General features: G+C 44.8%; 1 protein-coding gene across 1 annotated transcript in view; it reads left to right on the top strand.

Annotated features, from left to right (window-relative positions):
* The window catches only part of PLCB4 (phospholipase C beta 4), a 248,332-nt gene that overhangs the window by 118,571 nt on the left and 109,284 nt on the right, over positions 1 to 20,477 (top strand). The window contains exon 5 of the mRNA XM_040637983.1: positions 1,144 to 1,287. Coding sequence (XP_040493917.1) covers positions 1,144 to 1,287 — 144 coding nt within the window. The remainder of the gene's footprint in view (positions 1 to 1,143; positions 1,288 to 20,477) is intronic.

Below are 20,477 nucleotides of genomic sequence, written 5' to 3'. Positions count from 1 at the left end.
AGCCCCACATCAGGCTCCTCCGCTATGAGCCTGCTTCTTCCTCTCCCACTCCCCCTGCTTGTATTCCCTCTCTCGCTGGCTGTCTCTATCTCTGTCGAATAAATAAATAAAATCTTAAAAAAAAAAAGTTAATTCAGCAAGGCCCCCCCTCCCTCTGCTGCCTTTTTTTTTTTTTTTTTAAACAAACAGTGAGTCACTTGTGGTCTGCGGTTGATGTGGAAATTTAAATGGCATTGTTAGTTCCATATTTGTGCACCTGTGCACGCAGACAGCGGCTCACCTTGGAGGCTCCGTTTGCCTCTGAGAGACACAGATGACAGCATATAAATCCGTCTTCTTCACAGTGATTGACTTGTTTGAATAAGAAGCTGTTTGCATAGTGGTGCTAAGAATGTAAAAAGCTGGCTTTTTTCTAGAATATTAAAGCACAGTATTTATTCCCTTTTTCATAATAGCCCTGCAGGTTTTTAGATGTTGAAAAACAAAATTACGTGCCTCATTTTGTTTGTTTGTCTTTTTCAAAGCTGTCCTCGTTTATGTTCGTTAAACTTTCTCTGTAACTGTTGGCGTTTCCTCCTGAGTTCTTTCCGAGGACAAAGATGCTATTTTATGTGCTAATTAGGGTAAACTTACACTCTCTTCATCCCAAATGAAGACGCCACGGCTTCCAGAGATGAACATACTCTCTGTGTCCAGGTTACTTGAAAGACTCCGTCTTATTTTCTTCTAACCCTGGTCACTGGCGGTGGCAATGCCTATGTTTATTTGCATGAGACGTCAGTGACTGTCCTCAGCTGAAACACCCCTTTGATCTTTGTGGACCCAAGCAGGTCCCAGTCAGAGCCTTTCCATCCCATTATCATCGTCCAGGTCCTCCGATAGTTACAACCGAGAACCTAAAGAAAGACCCTCACACCCGGTTTTCTCCATCAATACAATTAGAATACTTTTCTTACCAAATGAGTTCCAGTAGTGTGTAGCATTGCAACTTCCACCTCTACACGTCGTAGAACGATGCTGGGTATCAGGGCATTTTTAGAAAGAAAACATTTGTCCTTCTGTGTATTTTTACATCAAACGAGCGTGTTCCCTCCATGCCCTGTGATCTGACAATTTTTTTCCTATTTGTATACTTCTATACAGGATCCCAAAATCCTGGCCGCTCTTGAAGCTGTTGGAAAGTCAGAGAATGATCTGGAAGGGCGGATAGTTTGTGTCTGCAGTGGCACGGATCTGGTGAACATCAGTTTCACATACATGGTGGCTGAAAATCCGGAAGTAACTAAGGTAGCCTCAGCGGAAAAAACCTCCCCTCCCTTCCTCCCTTGTATGTATATATGTGGTATGCATACTATGTCATGTATAATTTCGATTTATATATTAAAGCTGTATAGTAATTAATTTAAAATTTAAAAAATATAGTTCTGTTGCCTAGCTGGAATGTTGGTATAGAAAATCCAGCAAGCACAATACTCTTTTAGTGTATCACTTCAGTGTACCAAGAATCCAAGTATCTTTGTGGATATGTTGTAGGAGAAATGAGCCCAGCACCTATCACACTAGACTGTGCACGGGAATCACCTGGATTTTGTTAAAATGCGCATTGTGACTCAGTAGGTCTGAGATGAGGACAGAATTCTCCCTCACGGGTTCCTAGCTGATACCCATCCAACTGGTCTGAGACCCACAGTTTGAGTAGCAAGGGACTAGATCAGCATTGCCCAGCAGAAACATAAATCAAGCCACAGATAGCATTTAAATTTTTTCTAGCAGACACCTTTAAAAAGCAAGAAGGAACAGGTGAGATTAATTTCAATAAAATAGTTCGTTCACGATATACCCAAAATACTGTCATTTTAACTTAAAATCAATATAAAATTTATTAATGACATTTTATATTCTTTTTATGCCAAGTCTTCAAGATCTGATGTGTGTTTTCAATTCAGCCTAGCTATATCTGAAGTGCTCGATAGCTGCATATGGCTAATGGCTGCCATATTGGACAGCGCAGGTCTAGATGGTAAAGATATCCAGGCTCCACCCCCCACCTCTCTAAGTTATTAAAGTATTGGGTCATGATCCGTCTTTTAATACCATACCCAGCATACCATTGCCCTGGCAAGTGAGTCTCAAAAAGGTTTTGGCCGAAACAGAAAGCCTCAAACATAAATCGCTTTTCTGCAAGTCATTTGTTTTGGGGGTGGTCTAACTCTGAACAGAACTCTCATTATCTTTCTGTAATAGGTGTGGGGAGGCCTAAGCCTCGATTCTCCCATTGCAGAGACCTGGGTGTGGGGGCTATGGGAGGCATTTCGTTTTCCCATTTAATCCTACCAGAAGAAACTCCGTGTAGGGTTGAATGAGAAAGTCCTCATTGCAGATACCGGGTTTTAGAGCTAGACAGGACGTAGAGATAAGATCATCTGACAGAACCAAGCTTAGAAGACTTGACCCTGGGCCAGAGCTTCCTGGTGGCAGAAGTGAGTTCTGCAGACTCTGAGGCCCTCTGGGCTCTTTGCCCCCACTCACAGAGTACGATCCACATTCCAGCAACACAGCCTCGCCTCGGAGCTCCTTACACCTTGGAGTCTCAGGTCCACCCAGACCTACAGATCCCAAATCTTCATTTTTTTTTTTTTAACAAGACCCTTCCTGCTCAGTCGGAGGACTCAGATGTGCAGTAAAGTCCAAGCAACTCCCGGACTTAGGCTCTGGGGCCAGGAATGGATACTCCACATTAAGGGGAGCCTTTGTTTCTGTCTCGTGGTGGTTTTGTTGTTTTTGTGCTGTTGTTCCAAGTTACCTCGCTTTGGGAGAACAGAGGTTGCAAAGCCTTCAAGTTCTTTTATTATTTTGCTTAGATCGAGGCCAGTTTGAATGGTTCCTTGAACCCTGCTGATCTAAACGTGTATTGTTCCTGCTTTTTGTATTTCACGCCTGCATCTCTGCCGCTGAGGTCTTTTTCAGTGGCTGTTTGCCATAGCAACGGTCAATCTCAGAAGTCCATGCTGACCACTCATAAAGAAAAGCTTTGTTAATCAGATACAGATGTTGAGCTGCGCCAAATTTTGCAAAAAGACGGTTCTGTAGGCCTGTGTTTTCTGGCTTTTGTCAATTCATCATATTCCAAGCGGTGCGCGTTGATGTAGGCTTGGGCTTTGGGACCAGGTTGCCTGGGCTCAAATACTTGTTCTTCCACTAACAACTGTGTGACTTAGACAGCTTACCTCTCTGTACCTCATTTCCTGCCTCTGTGAAATGGGAATAATGCCCAAGTATCTGCTGTTCGGAGTGTCACGAGGATTGCCTGAGTTACTACGTGGAAAGTGCTTCGTACACTGTCACTCATTGAAAGCCTTCGATGAGTGTTAGCTCTGGTGATCCCGGGGCCACAGAATATTAGAGCAGGAAATGGAGTTTAGGAAGCGCTTCGTACCACATCACTTTTCAGATGAGGAGAATGAGGCCAAGGAGTTAAAAGAACTCACCTAAGACCACACAGCGGGCTGGACCAGAGCCTGGCCTCACACTCAAGCTTTCTGATGTCCCATGTGATACTCCTGCCCACCCCACCTGATGCCCTGAGCAAGTACGGTTCTGGAAAGATGGCTCAAACCAGTAAATCCCATAATATTTTTGTTTTCCCTGGTTTGATTGCTATCAATGCTAGCCCGTTTCATTGAAGAACCATGTTCTAAAACCCATGCTCCTGTGGAGGTGGTCTGTATATCTATCTTTGAGGTAGGGGGTGTGTGCTTAATGTTAAGATTTAGAGTTCTTTTTTTTTTTTTTTTAAGATTTTTTATTTATTTATTCGACAGGATAGAGACAGCCAGCGAGAGAGGGAACACAAGCAGGGGGGGTGGGAGAGGAAGAAGCAGGCTCATAGCAGAGGAGCCCGACGTGGGGCTCGATCCCATAACGCTGGGATCACGCCCTGAGCTGAAGGCAGACCCCTAACCTCTGTGCCACCCAGGCGCCCCAAGATTTAGAGTTCTTTTCCTAGTAGCATTTCCCCTGAAGCTTTGACTCGTGGAGAAGGAGATATTGAAAAAACTTGTTCATGGAGTATACACATATGTGGATAATTTTGCCTACTTCCTGATTTCAAAACTGAACTGTGCTCATTCATATCCTAATACTCCCTCCAGCACGGACCATATTTTCTCTGTCACCACCATTTTATTCCTAGTCCTCTGGATGTGTTCCTACCCCCAGCAGAACACACAAGCCATCGAGGTGAGAGGATTTATACAGAACACACAGAGATGTAATGGCCTCAGGTCAGAATGATGGCAGAATTCACAAATTACATCAGGTCAGGTGAGGAATGTGGGGCCGGACCAGTGTCCCTGAAATGGCATTTGTGACTCTGTGGTGCCACTCAAGCCTGAGTATGACCTACGAGCCGAGAGTCATGGTACCATAGGAGAAGCTAACTGCCCTTCTCTTCCTGCCCTGCGTTCCTAGTCAATTTATGACAAGAATCAGTTAAAGCGAGTCATCGTTTTCTTAAGTAACCCATGCAGACCTTAAACACTTGATTTTTAACTAGAAGCGTATAAATGGGATTCAGTCGTTGGCCAATCTTTTAAGGTCAGGGTAAAGTATTTTCACGAAGTATGGATCTGTGGATTGGGGTCGAGGGAGTTTTTTTGCCTTTGTCTGACCATGAGGCATGGTCTCAGATACCCAGTTTGGTTGCTCTGAAGTGGAAGTGAGGCTTTTAAAGACACCTGTGGAGCAATGGGACGGCAGAATCCTACGATTGTGTGACTTCTTTCCCTAATCCATAGTTGTCTTGTTCACTCAGTTTGGGAAAAAGCATGTGGAGCAACTTGCCTTTAAAGAAATCTTTCTAAAATATCCGACTTAGAGAAACAGCAACCCTCTTTCTTTCCACGAACATATTTCATTGGTTCATATAATTTTTATTTATTTTTTTAAAGATTTATTTATTTTAGAGCACGAGCCGAGGGAGGGAGAGAGGGAGAAAAGCAGACTCCCCACTGAGCAGGGAGCTCGACCTGGGGCTTAACCCCAGGACCCTGAGATCACGACCTGAGCAGAAATCCGGAGTTGGAGGCTTAACTAACCGAGCCACCCAGGCGCCCCAGTTCGTATAACTTTTAAATTACGGTGGACATAAACAGGTTTGGGAACAAACATAAGAACTCATGGTAAGCCTGCAAAGTAAGAACAAAGGGCCCAACCTATTGGCCAGTAGCTTACTAACTGTGAGAGTTTAGCATTCCTGGGCGGTCAGAGGGTTTTGCTTGTTTTAGGAACATCTGACAAGTACTAGTCTGACCAGAGAGAAATCGAGAGAGTTTCTAGTATAGAACTTGCTTAGGAGTATTTATCTTATGAGATTCTTGAGTCTGTTCTTAATTCCTGGGCTCTTACAACACTTAACGACCTGCCCATTCTGGGGGAAAAAAACCAAAACACCACTTTACCAAACCTTTCATCCAGGCAAATGGGCCAAATTTCAGCTTTGTGTACTCTCTATGGAGAACCAGCTTCCACACGGAGGAGGAACCGTCCCTGACTTTGAGCAAGCCATTTCATTTTCTGTTCTTCCTGTTCCCCAAGGGGCTCTCCGTTATTTTTTTTCTTTCTATTTCAAGTGGGTTTTTGAAGAGTCCATAAAATTTCGCATGGTATGAGTTTCTCAGAGTTGAGGGTTCAGATAAATACAAAATATTGTCCAGTATACATGACTGTGAGACTAGGATTGTGCTTTTCTTCAGTGAAGGAGGACACAGGTATAAAAAAAAAAAAATCTCGGGGCGCCTGGGTGGCACAGCGGTTAAGCGTCTGCCTTCGGCTCAGGGCGTGATCCTGGCGTTATGGGATCGAGCCCCACGTCAGGCTCCTCCGCTATGAGCCTGCTTCTTCCTCTCCCACTCCCCTGCTTGTGTTCCCTCTCTCGCTGGCTGTCTCTATCTCTGTCGAATAAATAAATAAAATCTTTAAAAAAAAAATCTTTGTAGCTTGGCTTGTACTTTCTTCAGCTGCCTTCTCTGCCTGAAGAGCCAAGAGCTTGCCTTGCGGCTGTACCTCTTTGGAAGATTTGATCTCAGTTCTACGTCCATTCTCTCCTACAAAATGAATGTCGAATGGTATTGTAAACTTAGATCCAAATCTACACATGTCACCCTTCACCCACTCTCCTCCTCGCCAGCGGCTGAGACCATGGAAGCCTGCCTTGTCTCTCGCGTTAGCCCTTTGCCAACACACCCTTGTCTCAAGAATCTAGCTGCTTCTCACCACCAGCGTCACTACAGGGTGATCCAGACCAGTACCACGTCTCTCCTCGCTGGATTCTCTGCCTTGGCCTTGCCCCTTTGAGTCTGTTCTCAGAACAGCAGCTGGAGGGATGCTTTTAAAATGTGATTCAGGTCGTGTCACTCCAAGACTTACATGGCACTGCCAAAAGGCCCCTGCACTTCCTTTCCCTTTCTCCCTCTTTCCTCTTTTTTGTTTCCCTCCACCTCTAGGGACTTTGCATTTGCTGTTCCTTCTGCCCTGAACACACTCTTCCCCCAGTTACATGCACTGCTTTCTCGCTCACGTTTCTCACATCCCTGCAGGAATATCGCGTCAGCTCCCCATCTTGCCACCCCGTGGCTCTCCCTCACTCCTTACCCTGCTGTATTGTCTTCATAGCATTGAGCACTATTTATGTACCGTTTATTCATTCAGTCCCTTCCTCTGCTGACACGAGGGCAATGTCTTGTTCCCTGCTGCATCCCCAACATCTAGAATGGTCTTTGCCCAAACTTTAGTAGGTGCTTAATAAGTACCCACTTTACCGAGGTCTTTCTGTTGACGGAATCAGTAAATTCTAACCCGGGTGATCAACATGGATAACCCCTTTGCTATACACCTCCAGTTTTTTTCTTCCCCCTTTAAACAATACACTTTTATTTGGATTTCCCTATAACAAGTATTTTTAATGCAAGGCTTTTTTTAGGGTTTTTGGGCTTTGGGGGGATTTACTTTTTATTTTTTATTTTTATTATGTTCAGTTCCAGTTCTGTACAGTTCAGCTCTAAGAAAAGTTAGGAAAATGCTCTTTAGACCAGAAGCCTGAGAAAATGTGGTGCATTGATAGTCAAAAGGTCTGGGATTCCACGGTGTTATTTTTAGAGTCACTTTGCAGGATACAATGGGACTGTTGCTGAAAATTCACGACAAGACTAGAGGTTTTAACCTGGTGTCTTTCCTCTTTCCAACCTGGATCATTATTGTTATGCTTGCCTAAATCCTTCCTGTCCTTCCAGTTAGAAAATTTATTTTCCCCCTCCTTAAAAAACCCTCTGTTAAAAGGATTACCCAACACATCGTTGGCACTTCTTCCTCAAACATATGTGCCTTTGGGTCATAGGTGAATCTGATAAGTTGCTTAATGTGCCTGTGAATAAAAGCAGTCACATGAAGAAGGTATGTTCCAATCCTTTTCTGAACTGTAATACCTTTTTTTTTTCCTGGATCTTCCTCCTTTCTTTGCAAATAACATGGAACATTATAACCGTGTTCCTTAATTAGAAAAAGCAACTCGGTTTCTCTACTGTATTTTTTCTGTCTCAGAATGCGACCAGCTTGGCAGGATTTTGTTTCTGGCTTGTTGAAGGGAGTTCAGATGTCTTTCACTAAGATACAGCTGCGTTGCACAGCAAACTGAAATCACCGAGTCACTGTACATGAGATGGAAATGCAGCCCTCATTTAAAATCCCCAAAAATAAGTGTGTTATTTTATACTAAGTTGAATTTTCCTTTGATTACAAAAATAAGCTGTTTTTATGAGGTTCAAAATGCAAAGATTGGGACTGAATTTAGACCATTTCCAGACTGCTCATTATACTTCATGCAGGTTGTAAATATTTGGCAAACTCTAGAAATTATGCTTTGTAACCAAGTCCTCAAATAAGCCTATGCATAAGTACTATAGAAATTAAATTAGAAAAATGTTACATGTTCTCTTTTGTATATAAAAGAGACAAAGTCAGGTAGTTTATTACAAGTGTTAAAGTCTTATTTTAGTAGATTGGGTTGAAGGCCAAAACCACTTTGCTGAACTTGAATTATTTTGAGTGGAAGGCTAACTGCAGAGTTTCGTGGGGAAGGCCCTGTGGAACCTCCCTCCTCTCACCTAGGTTTTTTTTTTTGCAGAGCTTCTAGGAGGGATCAGACCACTGGCCTCACCTGGGAGCCCCCCCAAAAATGCAAATTCCCCCAACCCAAGACATCAGAAATTCTGGGGGCCAAGCCTCGTAATCAGTTTTAAACTAAGCTGCCAAGTGATTCTCGTGCAGGGCGAAGTTTGAGTCCCATTGGTTTAGCATACGAATGGATCTAGTCCAAAATTCACAATGATTGTGAACTTAAGCAAATTTTTTATCAAATTGATTGACCACAGCAAACAGGTTAATCTGTAGACCTATGGATTCCACCGGCCTAGCCATTGATTAGAATTCACACAGAACACCAAAAGCACCATTAAAATGAATTAGTGCCTGTGACCCCAGCAATAGCTTTGGTTCAGAGTACTCTCGGGTAAAATGCTGTTTCTTGACATGGAGTTTTCATTGTATCATCTGTGCCAGTGGTTGTCAAAGCCTGGTCCCCAGACGAGCGGCTCCAGCAGTACCTGGGAACTGAATTAGAGATGCAGATTGTCAGGCCCTGCCCCCGCCCTACTGAATCAGTATCCCCCCGTTTTCGTGAGCCTTCCAGGTGGTTCTGGTGCACACTGCGGTGTGAGAAGCACTGCCCTGTGGAGAAGCTCAATAAGGAGTGTTTAGATCCCACCTCTCTTGAAAAAAGTGGACACTAACTCCCGGGGCTGCTGCCCAGGCCCACCTGAGCCCGTGCCTGCTGCCGAGCGCTGGAGTAGCTAATTGTAAATCTCAGCTTCCTATCATCCAAGCCCCAATATTCTGATTATTTAAATTGTTTCATCCCATTGCCTCCGTGTTTTTTGAGGCTCAAGTCTGGGATGCAACGTGTGTGCGTTTTCATGTTTCCAAAACTGAAAGTTGGCGTGTTCTTGTTTTGTTTTTACTAAACCATCTCGAATTCATGGGAAGTGAAGCAGTGAGGGCCAGTGAAAAAGCTTGCTGCAGGACCTAGCTGTGAATCGGCACATGAGTGGCTGTGAGTGAGCCTAAGTGCCCCCATCGCACCTAGGCTTTCTCTTCTTGCAAATGAAGATAATGGGGTTCATTTGGCTTACTGCTGGGTTGAATTTAGAAACCGTCACTCTCTCTCTCTGCCTGCAGAGGGAGGGCTGCATTCATTGGTTCATCTGTGGAGTGGGTGAAACTTATCTCCTTGGGCCTCCCTGGACCACCTTCCATCTCTCTGGTTCCCTCGGTTCTCATCCTGCTCTTAAAGACCATCTTTCCCCGAACTCAGTACTTCCGTGTCTCCGCCACGGTGGTGCTCTGTCAGCCCTGAACTTAGTAGTTTCTCTGCATGCTACCAAAAGCAGTAGCTCCTTTAGACCATGAGTTGTGATCCCAGGTGCCTACGGGAGCCAGGAAGATGATGTGAATAATGAAAAGTGCCAGGTGAAGACAAGAGATGGTATAGACAGTAGCGAGTTGGAGCGTCCATACACCTTCTGGGGGTGGGAGCAGCATCTACCAGTTTCCAGCCAATTTTCCAACGAGATGAGAGTACGTGCCTTGCGGTTGCTAGATGGTTGAAGATGGTGGTGTTTTTTCCATAAGATACCGGACATCTGGATTTATTTTTACTTGAAATCTCCTGATGTTAAAATGTTGACAAATACATTCATTTTTTAAACACCAATCTGCCGAATGACAGACTATCTCTGGCTCATTTAGAACCCTAGCGCCAGACATCACCACGTAGCGTGAAGGTGCTTACAGTGAGACGAATGCTAACATTTACCTAATGTGTTCACTTCGTTGACATTTTAAATGAAGATGCCCGTTTTCGTTTTTTTTCCTTTTTACCTTCTTTCATCGAGCTACTCATCCAAGAATTACTTCTGGTGCATTCTAAGCTTGTATAAATCATTTCCACTACGTGGGCTTTTTTATTCTCATTGATAAAAGTAGGGAATTGTACCAAGTGACCTTGGAAGTTATTTGCTCCTCTAAGAGTTAAGGAATCTCTTTGCAAGAAAAAGTATACTGGGTGCCGAGGAGGAGGATACGGGACTAGTTGCTTTGGAGGACGCTCTTGCACAGGTAGGGGACCCTAGCCTGATGTGGGTGACATCACCATCACAAAGCCAGTCCTCACAAGGCTAGCATAGGAGATTCTGTGGTTGGAGAGGGAGGGAGGAAAAGCATTTCCATAAAAGAGGCAAGACTTTGCTCCCAGAAGAGGGGGAGCCTGCTGGTCCCATTATGGAGATGTCCACTGTGTGCGGTCCATCAGAAGACAGAAGGTCGTGCACGTGGGGGTTGGGACATGAGCAGACATTCAGAAGCAGAGGAATATTGTACCTGCAGGGGTAAATCCAGTGCACAGACTGGAGTGAACACTTGCGATTGGGGATCGGTAAGTGAGGCTAAGCCTGTGGCCTGCTTTGAGTGCCAAGCGAGATGCTTGTCGAATCCATCCCGAAGATTCTAGGGAGGTAATGGAAGGTCATGCCCCATGCTGTAGGAGGGATGCAACACAATCTTTACATTCTAAGACCCACACCTGGTAATAACTTGTGGCTGAGAGCATCGCTCCTCAAAGCCTGGTCCGGACCAGCAGCAGCAGCAGCATCTGGGAACTTGTCAGAGGAGAATCTCAGGCCCGTCCCAGACCCGGTGAATCGGAATTAGCATTTGAATAAGGTCTGGTAGGTACTTGGCACCTTACAGTTCCGAGAGTGCTGAGATAGAATTCAAGACAATCAGTAGTTCTTGGCTGCAACCAGTTACACAGAGGAAGGCCTGAGAAACATCGGAATATGGGGTCAGGAGGGTTTGTTCCTGGGTGAGGTTAGAGAAGCCAAGGTGGAGACAAGATTTTAAGTCTGATTAACAGAGAGTACGATGATAGGGTTACAAGAAAGTGAGGGTCTGGTTACTTCTGGATGCAGTGGGGAAGGGACAATGAATTTGTTTAAAACACGTTCTTTTGTGTATGCCATGGGACCTGCTGTGGATCCTGCAATCAAAGGAGCTCATTTGCTACTTGGGGGCCCTTGGAACTCTTCTGTGGACCAGCCCTGGCTTTGATATCCCTGTGTTCTGCATCTTTAACCTCTTGGCATTCTAAGAACACCTATCTTTGGGGTGCCTGGGTGGCTCAGTTGGTTAAGCATCCAACTCATGGTTTCAGCTCAGGTCATGATCCCATGGGTTGTGGGATAGAGCCCTGTGTAGGGCCCCCTGCTCAGCAGGGAATCTGCTTCCCCTCTCTTTCTCCCTCTGCCCCTCTCCTGCTCACACATGTGTATGCTCTCTCTCTCACTCTCTCTCTCAAATTTTAAGAAAAATTAAAATTAAAAACACCTGTCTTTGTTTTCTTTTGAAATCCTCTAATTTCTTTACTAGTCAAGGGTTGATTTTTACTCTCATTTTTCATAGCATCAAACTTAAAAGTCAGGCTCCTTGGGGCACCTGGGTGGCTCAGTCAGTTAAGCATCTGCCTTCAGCTCAGGTCATGATCCCAGGGTTCTGGGATCGAGTCCCACATCAGGCTCCTTGCTCAGCAGGGAGTCTGCTTCTCCTCCCTCTGCCATTCCCCCCTCCCCCTGCTTGTGCTCTCTGGCGCTCTCTCTATGTCAAATAAATAAAATCTTTAAAAAAAGAAAAAAAAGTAAAAAGCTCCTTGTCAAAGTGTGCGTTCAGGAACCTGGACACTGAAGCTAAAGCAGGTTTTGCTGTCCTTTAGGGAGTTTTCTCATCTGAATTGGTGAGGTTTCCTTGCTGTAGTGGGAGGAGCAAAGCGTGGAAGAAGCTGGAGCTGTAGCTTAGAGCCGTCGTCTGCGGCAACACTGAGCTTGCCGGCACTGTCATTTTAAACATTTGCATGGACCGTGCATTTTTATACTGTGCACTGGTGTTTTCTGAATGCAGGAGTATTGCTCATGGTAGAGCGAATACTTCCACTATATTCTAGTAAAAAGTGCAGAAGAGTAAAAAGAAGAAAATACCCCCCCCCCCCCCGCCACTGGAGTGCATTACCCCCCCGTCATCCGTGCCTTTTTTTAAATTGAAGTGAAATTCTCTTAATGTAAAATGAACTACTTTAAAGTGAGTGGACAGTTTAGTAGATCAGTGTTGTACAATGATCCCCCTCCCCCGCCGTCTAGTTCTAGAACATATCCTCCTCCCCCAAAGGAAACCCCATTCCTGACTCCCTACAACCCCATCCACCCCAGTATGTCTTTTTAATTCGAACAATTTTCTTGCACATACCGTTGGACTCATTGTGTTTATAGAGCTTAATGTACTGTAGTTTTTCATTTAAAATTTTTATCACGTGCATTTTCTTGGTCTTTAAAATGTTTTTCTTGGGCTTCGGTGTAATTATAAATCCCCATGATCTTGAAGGTGGATTTTCTTGGTGTTACCAGGCCTTCTTTCGGGGGAGGGGGAGCTTCTGTACAGAATGCGGGGGCTTCGTGGGGAACAGGTTTTCTTTGCGGGGGCCTCTCTCACTGCTGTGTGTCAGGTTTCCTAAGAAGAGACTCTGTGCTCCAGGCCTAGCCCCGTGCAGCTCATTTTGCTCTAATTGCGAGTGTTACCAAATGACTCCATCAAGGGAATGCAAAATGAGTTCCTCTAATTGCTCCAGAAGCGTAATATGAAGTTTGGCTTTCACCTTTTGGCCCCTGGGAGAGGAAACTGTCACTAGCTTTAAATTGCTTCTCTACGAACCACACAGCCCCAGTTTTCCCCGCTGACAGATTTTGCTGTTGTGAACAGATTGTATGTGGAAGGCGAGCCTACGTGCGTTCGTATGTTTTCTTTAAAGAGCAGGATGCGTGAGAAGATGGGTCGGACACCTCACCTGATGGGAGACCTTGTCCCCTCTGAGCAGAGTGATCTGGAGTGAGCTTAATCATCACAATGGGGGGCTGGCAAAGTGCAGCCCAGGGGCCAAACCCACCCCTCAGCCTGAGTTTATACAGCCAATGAGCTAAGAATGGCTTTTACATTTTTAAGGGATTGTTAACGAAATGGAAACACCATACAACAGAGAATCATATGCGGCCTTCTTAAAGCCTAAACTACGTATTTTCTGGCCCTTTATAGAAATGCTGACCAGTAAGCCCCAATAATCCATAAGAGTAGCAGCAATGGAATTTTTTAGTTTGTATTGAATATCAGTCCTTGACCATATATGCTCTCATTTCATTCTCACAACAGTCCTCTGGGATGGGCATGGTTGTTACCATTTTCCAGAGGAAGAAATAGGCCCAGAGAGGTTGAGTCACTTGCCCAAGGTCACACTGCCAGTGAGCGGCAGAGCTGGTGTCTTGAAGCCAGGCACGGACTCACTTTAGATCCTGTATTCTGTCACCGCCCAACAACTTCCACCTGAACATTGGAAGATTTTACTGTACTTTTGGGGTGAAAGTTAATGCCCTTATCTGTGGGAGCTGAACTCTGACAGCAGCACTTCCCAAATGGGAAGGTCTGCAAAATACCCTACATTTAAAGGAGGATCCCTGGTCAACGAAGCTTGAGAAAGCCGTGTTAGGTTTCTTTACCGCAGCATTCCATGAAGCAGTCTTATTCTGGTGTGAATCTCCGCACAAATTCAGCTATTTACCGAACTTTTTTTTTTAATTTCTTTATTTTTGCCTGTTGAAGGCACACAAATGAAAACCTTCCAGAACTACTACTTTGCGGGGGGAAAGTCAACAAGCAATGTCATAGAGGCATTCTTGGCCCCATATTTTCCAGAAGTATGGAAGCAGTGTCATCTAGACTTTCACCAATTCGTCTTTACCTATATACTCTTTTTATTCCATTTTCCTGCTACTACATCCCCCGCCCCCCACCTTTCTTGCTGCCTGGAAAGGTCAGGGGACTCGTCCATAAAGGATAGAAAGGTAATGAAACTGAAATGCACTGATTCAGATCCTTTTTTAGCATCTTTTATTCAAAGTCCTATTTAGCTTACGGGAGTACCTCTAGATTTGATGTGCCTTTGCCTGTAGATGGAGAACTCCAGGCCAAAGTTGGCCAGAGGTTCCCTGATTGATTATATTTATCACGGAGCCTCTGCCTGGTGACATAGCTTCATTTTGGCATGGCTTAATTTGCCAACATTGTCCGCCAGTTCATGTCAGGAGGAATGTGACTTCAAGGGTTCTAAGTACAGGTATCAGCCAGAGAAACAACTTCATGAATACCTTTTATTTTTTTTTAAGATTTTATTTATTTATTTGAAAAAGAGAGAGAACGAGCAGAGGAGAGGAGGGGCAGAGGGAGAAGCAGACTCCTCGTGGGGCTTGATCCCAGGACCCTGAGGTTATGACTAGAGCCGAAGGCAGATGCTTAACTAACTGAGCCATCCAGGCACCCCCAAGAATACCTTTTAATTCACCAGCTGTTTATGCTTCTCGTACCAGCAGGACTTTGCAAATTTGACAGTCGAGCCCCCAAATGCACTTTCACAAAACTGGCTTCTGCCTGGCATACATAGGAGGATGCTCCTGGTTTTTTAAAAATCTTGAAATTCTTCAGTTATTTTAGAGTTCTCCATGCAGATACCAAAAAATGTGACAAAAAATAAAGCCGGTATCTCATTTGGGTTTTGAGTGAGTTCTGGAGTTTGTAGGAACAGAGCTGCTCTGTGAACCTGAGTCAAGAAAGAACATCGTGTATCGTTTAAAGTCTCTGTAAGCACAAGTGAACACAAGGCATTCGTGTATTCTGAGCGCATAGGTGTACTTACATTTTCTTCTTCTTCGTGTTTCTTCAGCTGCGTCTATGAGATAAACTGACGAGAGACAAGTTAACAGAGAAAAGGGACATAAATTTATTAATTTTTAATTTTATGTGCACGGAGCCTCGCAGAAGGAAGTGCATACGCAAAGGAGCAGGGATATCTGGGAGTTTGTACATCCTCTGAGGAAGGGAAAGAGAGGCAGCAAAAGGCCTCTTATAGGAGAGCAAATGATTTTTAGGAAAGATAAATGGGCCCATAGGAGAAGAGATAGACATGAGAATTTTGTGACAGTTTCTATTTGAGCACACTCAAATCGATTTGTGTCCCAGAAGGGAAGGTGAGAGCTGCTCCTGGATGGGGCTTTATGACAATGGGGTTCTTTCGGGTAAGCCCTGCTTTCCGTCAGTAAGGGATTTCAGGAATTCAGATGCCTTCAGCTTAAAATAATTTTTGTACCAAAGTGTCGTATTTTGGGGTGGCCTATCTTGATTCCCTTCAACAGTATATTTATTGGAGTAGATACCTGGCATAAAATGTGATTATTTGAGAAAAGGTTCTGTTAGATGCAATAGGATATTTTTACAGGGTATCTTTAAATGCAGGCTTAGGGGATTCAAAAGTTGTCTCTTGGAAAGATAATGAACAGAAACCCATTTGGTAGGGGAATTTGACACTTGAGCTTCTGAATAATGACCCAGAACAGCACCGTGTCCTCTCAGTTCTTAGGACTATTTGGAAGGTTCTTTTTGACCTAAGTACCCAGTGTTGTCAAGATAACCAGCCAGGCCGACAGACTATTTTGACTGTGAGTGACTAAACTAATCTTGACTAGGAAAGCATAAATATTACCCAGGCCCATCCAAATTTATCTTTCACACACAGGCACACACACACACACACACACACAGTGTGGCAGCTTGGTTCCTGCCCAAGTACTCATTCCCAGTGCTCTGAAGGTGATTGAAGAATCAGATGGCACTTAATACTGTCCTTCTTTTACCTTGATCAGCTTTCCTCTGTGGACAGAGGACAGCAGATGAAAAACTTGTATTTTCTTGAAGACACTCAGACCATGTCAAGAGAAAAGGGCCCCCGTTGCTCCTTTTCCCCTCTCTCCTGTCATGGTTCTTCGAGATTTGAAAATTTTATCAGAATTATTATTGACTTCCCCAGGGCCTTTGTGATTACCATTGAGTTGTCACTCTACTGACCTTAGGTTTTTTTCTGCAAAATCCCCATGACTGTTTGGGCACCAGTTTCGGTAGGTCGCTATTGGTCATTATAGGCTCCTTAATTTCACCTTTCATCCTGGGTTTATCAACTGGATTGTATCTGGGATTGCAAGTTGAGCTCCTTTACTGTGCACGAGTTTCTTCAGCCTCTCTGTTATCTGCACACTTCTCTCTCTCTGGGTAGCAATTGGGGTGACTTTCAGGTTTTTCTGCCCGATTTGTTCTTGCTGTCAACGCTGTCATTGTCTGCCTGTTTGCCTTCTGTCCCCAGCCAGGAGGGAGTTTCCAACACTGTTATGGATATCTCCTGATGACTGACACTGTGTACATTCTATCTGTGTTTCTCTCCTTAGGAGAACCCGGAGGAAATCGCTGACATGAAAGAGAAAGCGGTATTATTTTTTCTTCTTAACGTGATGTAGAAGTTGGTCTGTGATATACAAACATTGGTAGATCTGCTCCCATCTCTTTTTTTTTTTTAAGATTTTATTTATTTATTCGACAGAGATAGAGACAGCCAGCGAGAGAGGGAACACAAGCAGGGGGAGTGGGAGAAGAAGAAGCAGGCTCCTAGCAGAGGAGCCTGATGTGGGGCTCGATCCCATAACGCCGGGATCACACTCTGAGCCGAAGGCAGACGCTTAACCGCTGTGCCACCCAGGCGCCCCCCATCTCATTTTAGAATGGATTCGGCATCTTAGATGAGCATATTTGAAGGGTAAACTGTGATGTTGTCGTTGTTGAAGTCCTGCCTAAATCACCAGCTCTCTGCTCTCCTGCTTTTGCCTCTGGGGTTTGGTCCTCCCTGGGCAGGGCCCTGCCTCAGCCCTGGGAGGAAGACCATAAGGACCAAGACTTTAGGAGCACAGGCCCTTGGCCTCTATTTAGTCCTCCTGCTGTGTTGGCTCCAGCCCTGGTACTCAGGCATGAGCAGGGGACCAGTGGGGTACCCTAGTTCTGGGAAACAGACCTCTGTCTTGTTTCTGGACCATTCATTCATTTATTTTCAAGATTTTATTTATTTGACAGAGCACAAGCAGGGGGAGTGGCAGGCAGAGGGAGAGAGAGGGAGAGGAAGAAGCAGGGAGCCCCACGTGGGACTCGATCCCAGGACCCTGGATCATGACCTGAGCCAAAGGCCAGGTGCCCCCATACCAGTTATTTAGTTAAGTGTTCTCCCCAAAGACCAGGCTTCCAGACCCGGCCTGTCCAGACACCGTGCTTCCCTCTCTCACAGTCCCGCAGAGCTGTCACTTCTAACGGGCTTCCGAGGGGCCATCTCCGGCCGCCGAGTGAGATCCTGGAACAGCACCGGCAGCCAGATTTGCTGGGGTTGGGGAACTACTTTGGGCCAACCTCCTTCTGGCCGCCCGCTCTGCTTTTGTCGTGCTTGTAACTTTCTTTAAAATACTTCAGCACACACAGTGATGTGTGTGTGAATTTAATCCAAAACAGGGGAATGAAGGTTTAAAATTCCAAGTGTCTCCATGGGGGGTACTCACCCTACGGGTGCTTAGTTAGCTTTTGAGAACTTCGAATCAACAGCTCATCGGCCATTCAGTGTATTTAAATTGGACCTCAATAAAATTGTTCCAAAACGAAACCACACAAGCCTGTCCTCCTGTGGCCACCTGTACACACTCGTCAATTATCTTTATCCGTGATTGGTATCAGATGCTCTGACACTATCATAATGTGATTGTTGCATTAGAGGCGTCGGGGAGGGGGGGCTGTTAAGATGCAGATTGCCGGGCCCCATCCCCAGCGTGGCTGAAGCCGTAGAACTCAGGTGGGGCCTGGGAGTTGGCATTTCTAATAAACTCCTGCGGGATGCTCGTGCTGCTGATCTTAGGGCCGCTTGAGAAAAGCTGGCATACTGGAGAGTAGGACTGCTTTTTCATCGGTGGACTTCCCAGCAGTATATAAGATGCATGATTGTTCTAGAAATAATGTACAAACACTGCTACTCTTGTGCGAACAGGGCACAGAAGGTCAAGCCAGCCTCCATGGCCTCTCTTGGAAGATTGTAAGAAATGCGGACTCTTTAGCACAGACACTGGACCTACCGAATCCAGATCTGTACTTGAACAAAAGTCCCAAGTGATCCAAATGCATGGTAAAGTTTGAAAAATACTGATAAACCGAATGTAGCACACGTGGTCTGGTTCAGTGGTCCTAAGTTGTAGATTTGCATTAGAATTATCTGCGGTCTCTAAAAGGCAGACTGATGGTCCAGCTGGGCTCAGATTGTTAATGAGAATCTCCAGGCTTCTGAAATGTCTTATAAGCTCCCCAAGGGGTTCCAAGGTACAACAAGGTCTGGGAACTACTAATCTGGTCTCTGAGTAATATCCACATAGTATTCTTATAACACTGTCCCAGCTGGAAATGTCTTTTGCTTGGCCAGTCTTCAAAGTTCAGCACTGACAATTTAATGGCAACTAATACCTTATCCTAAGAACTGAAATCATTTCATTCTCCTTACATGTATAGACCCAGAAGAGAAAACGTATAGAGTTCTACCTACAGTGCCTTTACAGTCTAATAAGCCTCTTGAAAGCTCAAAAGCCTTCCTAAAATCAAGTTTCTGGTTGAATATAAAGATACAATTACTCCACTCTGACTCTGCATCTGGAGATTTGTGACATGTTGCAGTTTTACATCTTATAAAGAGTATTATAAAGAGTCTTATCTTGTTGCAACATTAGACCCTGTGGAAATCTTGGAAAGCTTCATAGTTTGCCTCTAGTGCATGGTTGTACGGGAGGAAAAATGAATTTCCCTCTACCCTTCTGGGTTCCTGGCTGAGACACCCACTTCTAATAAGAGAGAGATTAACAGGAGAAAAAGAAATCTAATTATGTGTGTACAGGAGCCCCTCAAGACACGAAAGGCTCTCTGATAAGCAGGTAATTGAGGTGTACATGCCATCCTGAGCTAAGGAGAAAGGGGGTAAGGGTCTGGGGCTTCGGAGATGAGGAAGACAATTCACAGGAAGATGGGAAGGGCAAATGTTTGGAAACAAATGATTGTCATGCCCTGTGGAGAAGACTTTCTGTGTTTAAAAAAAAAAAAAATAGTTATCTTTGGTAATAGCTCTCTTCCTGGTACAGGCCTTTATCTAAATTCTTTTAAGCAGTTAAGAGAGAGGTAAAAAGCTCTTCTTGAGTTTATCAGGCCTTGATTGTCTTCAGCTCAAAATTATCCACATGCCAAAGGGGCGTATTCTGGGGCAGCCTGCCCTCAACCCCATCAGTAAAATGAGTCTTATTAGCAGAACTCACAGTACAAAGGAATCAACGCTGTATTTCAAGTTAAGTAAATTCCTGGCTTATATTGTTTGAGCAAATGACAACTAATTAACTGTTAGAGCAATTAAGCACCATGAGAATAGCCAGCTGAGATCTGCCTTGACTTTTTCTGATCCCCATTTACTTAAAAAACCAAAAACAAAAGCTCTGCATCTATCAGGGTTTATGAGTTACAGGTAACAAGGTGCAATATTTTAAGCATCTCAAATGGCCCCATCTGTTGGTTCTTTTCACAGCATAGCCGTTGGGAAGGTGAAAGTCACTTCCTGCAACATCTTGCCTCCTCTTGTTTCCACATGCAAGCAATTTAACTTAAGTGTGTAGGTCACAATTTCCATGCTAGTGAATGCAGGTTTGTTCAGCCCAGGTAGGGAGGGATAGGACAAAAACAGAATAAATCAGGAACCGGAGAGCTCTTTCCAGGGTCCTTACTAAAAGACCAGATATCCCAGCCAAGGACACCATAGGAAACTATCAGCTCCCGTAGGAAACCAAACCCAGATCTTTCTAGGTGGGCCACAGAAGTAGATACTGCAGGTGGGGAAGGACCCCTCTTCTAGACCTGTGCTTCTCAAACTGGGATGTGCACACAAGTCACCCCGGGATCTTATTAAATGAAGATTCTGATCCAGTGGGTCTGGGTGGGATGAGATCTGAGAGTCTGCGGTTCTAACCAGCAACCTGGACATGTTGATGCTATTGGTCTAGACGCCAACCTTTTGACTGAGAGGCATGGGTTCAGAACAGTGTCTTTATATGTGAATTTGCAAAAGAACCATTTGGGAAGCTCACTTCAACACAGGTTTCTCTTCCCCAGCCCTCGACACAGATTTCATAGATAGGGACTGCTGATTTGCCTTTCAACGATTCCCAGGTGAGGCTGCTAGTCCCTGGACTACCCTCTGCGTAACAAGTCTGCAGTTAACTTGCAGCAGACTTAGTTAAGATGACTCCGCCACTTCCGCCAGTAGCCTCCTCTTTGAGAACAAAGAATCCCACACCAAGAGATGAAGGAGGATGCCATTGAGTCTTCTCTTTGGAGAAAAA

The sequence above is a fragment of the Ursus maritimus genome, unplaced genomic scaffold (genome assembly GCF_017311325.1).
Source record: "Ursus maritimus isolate PB19 unplaced genomic scaffold, ASM1731132v1 scaffold_22, whole genome shotgun sequence".
Taxonomy (NCBI): domain Eukaryota; kingdom Metazoa; phylum Chordata; class Mammalia; order Carnivora; family Ursidae; genus Ursus; species Ursus maritimus.
The sequence above is the reverse complement of the archived record's forward strand: the minus strand, read 5'-3'. Positions and strand labels throughout refer to the sequence as shown.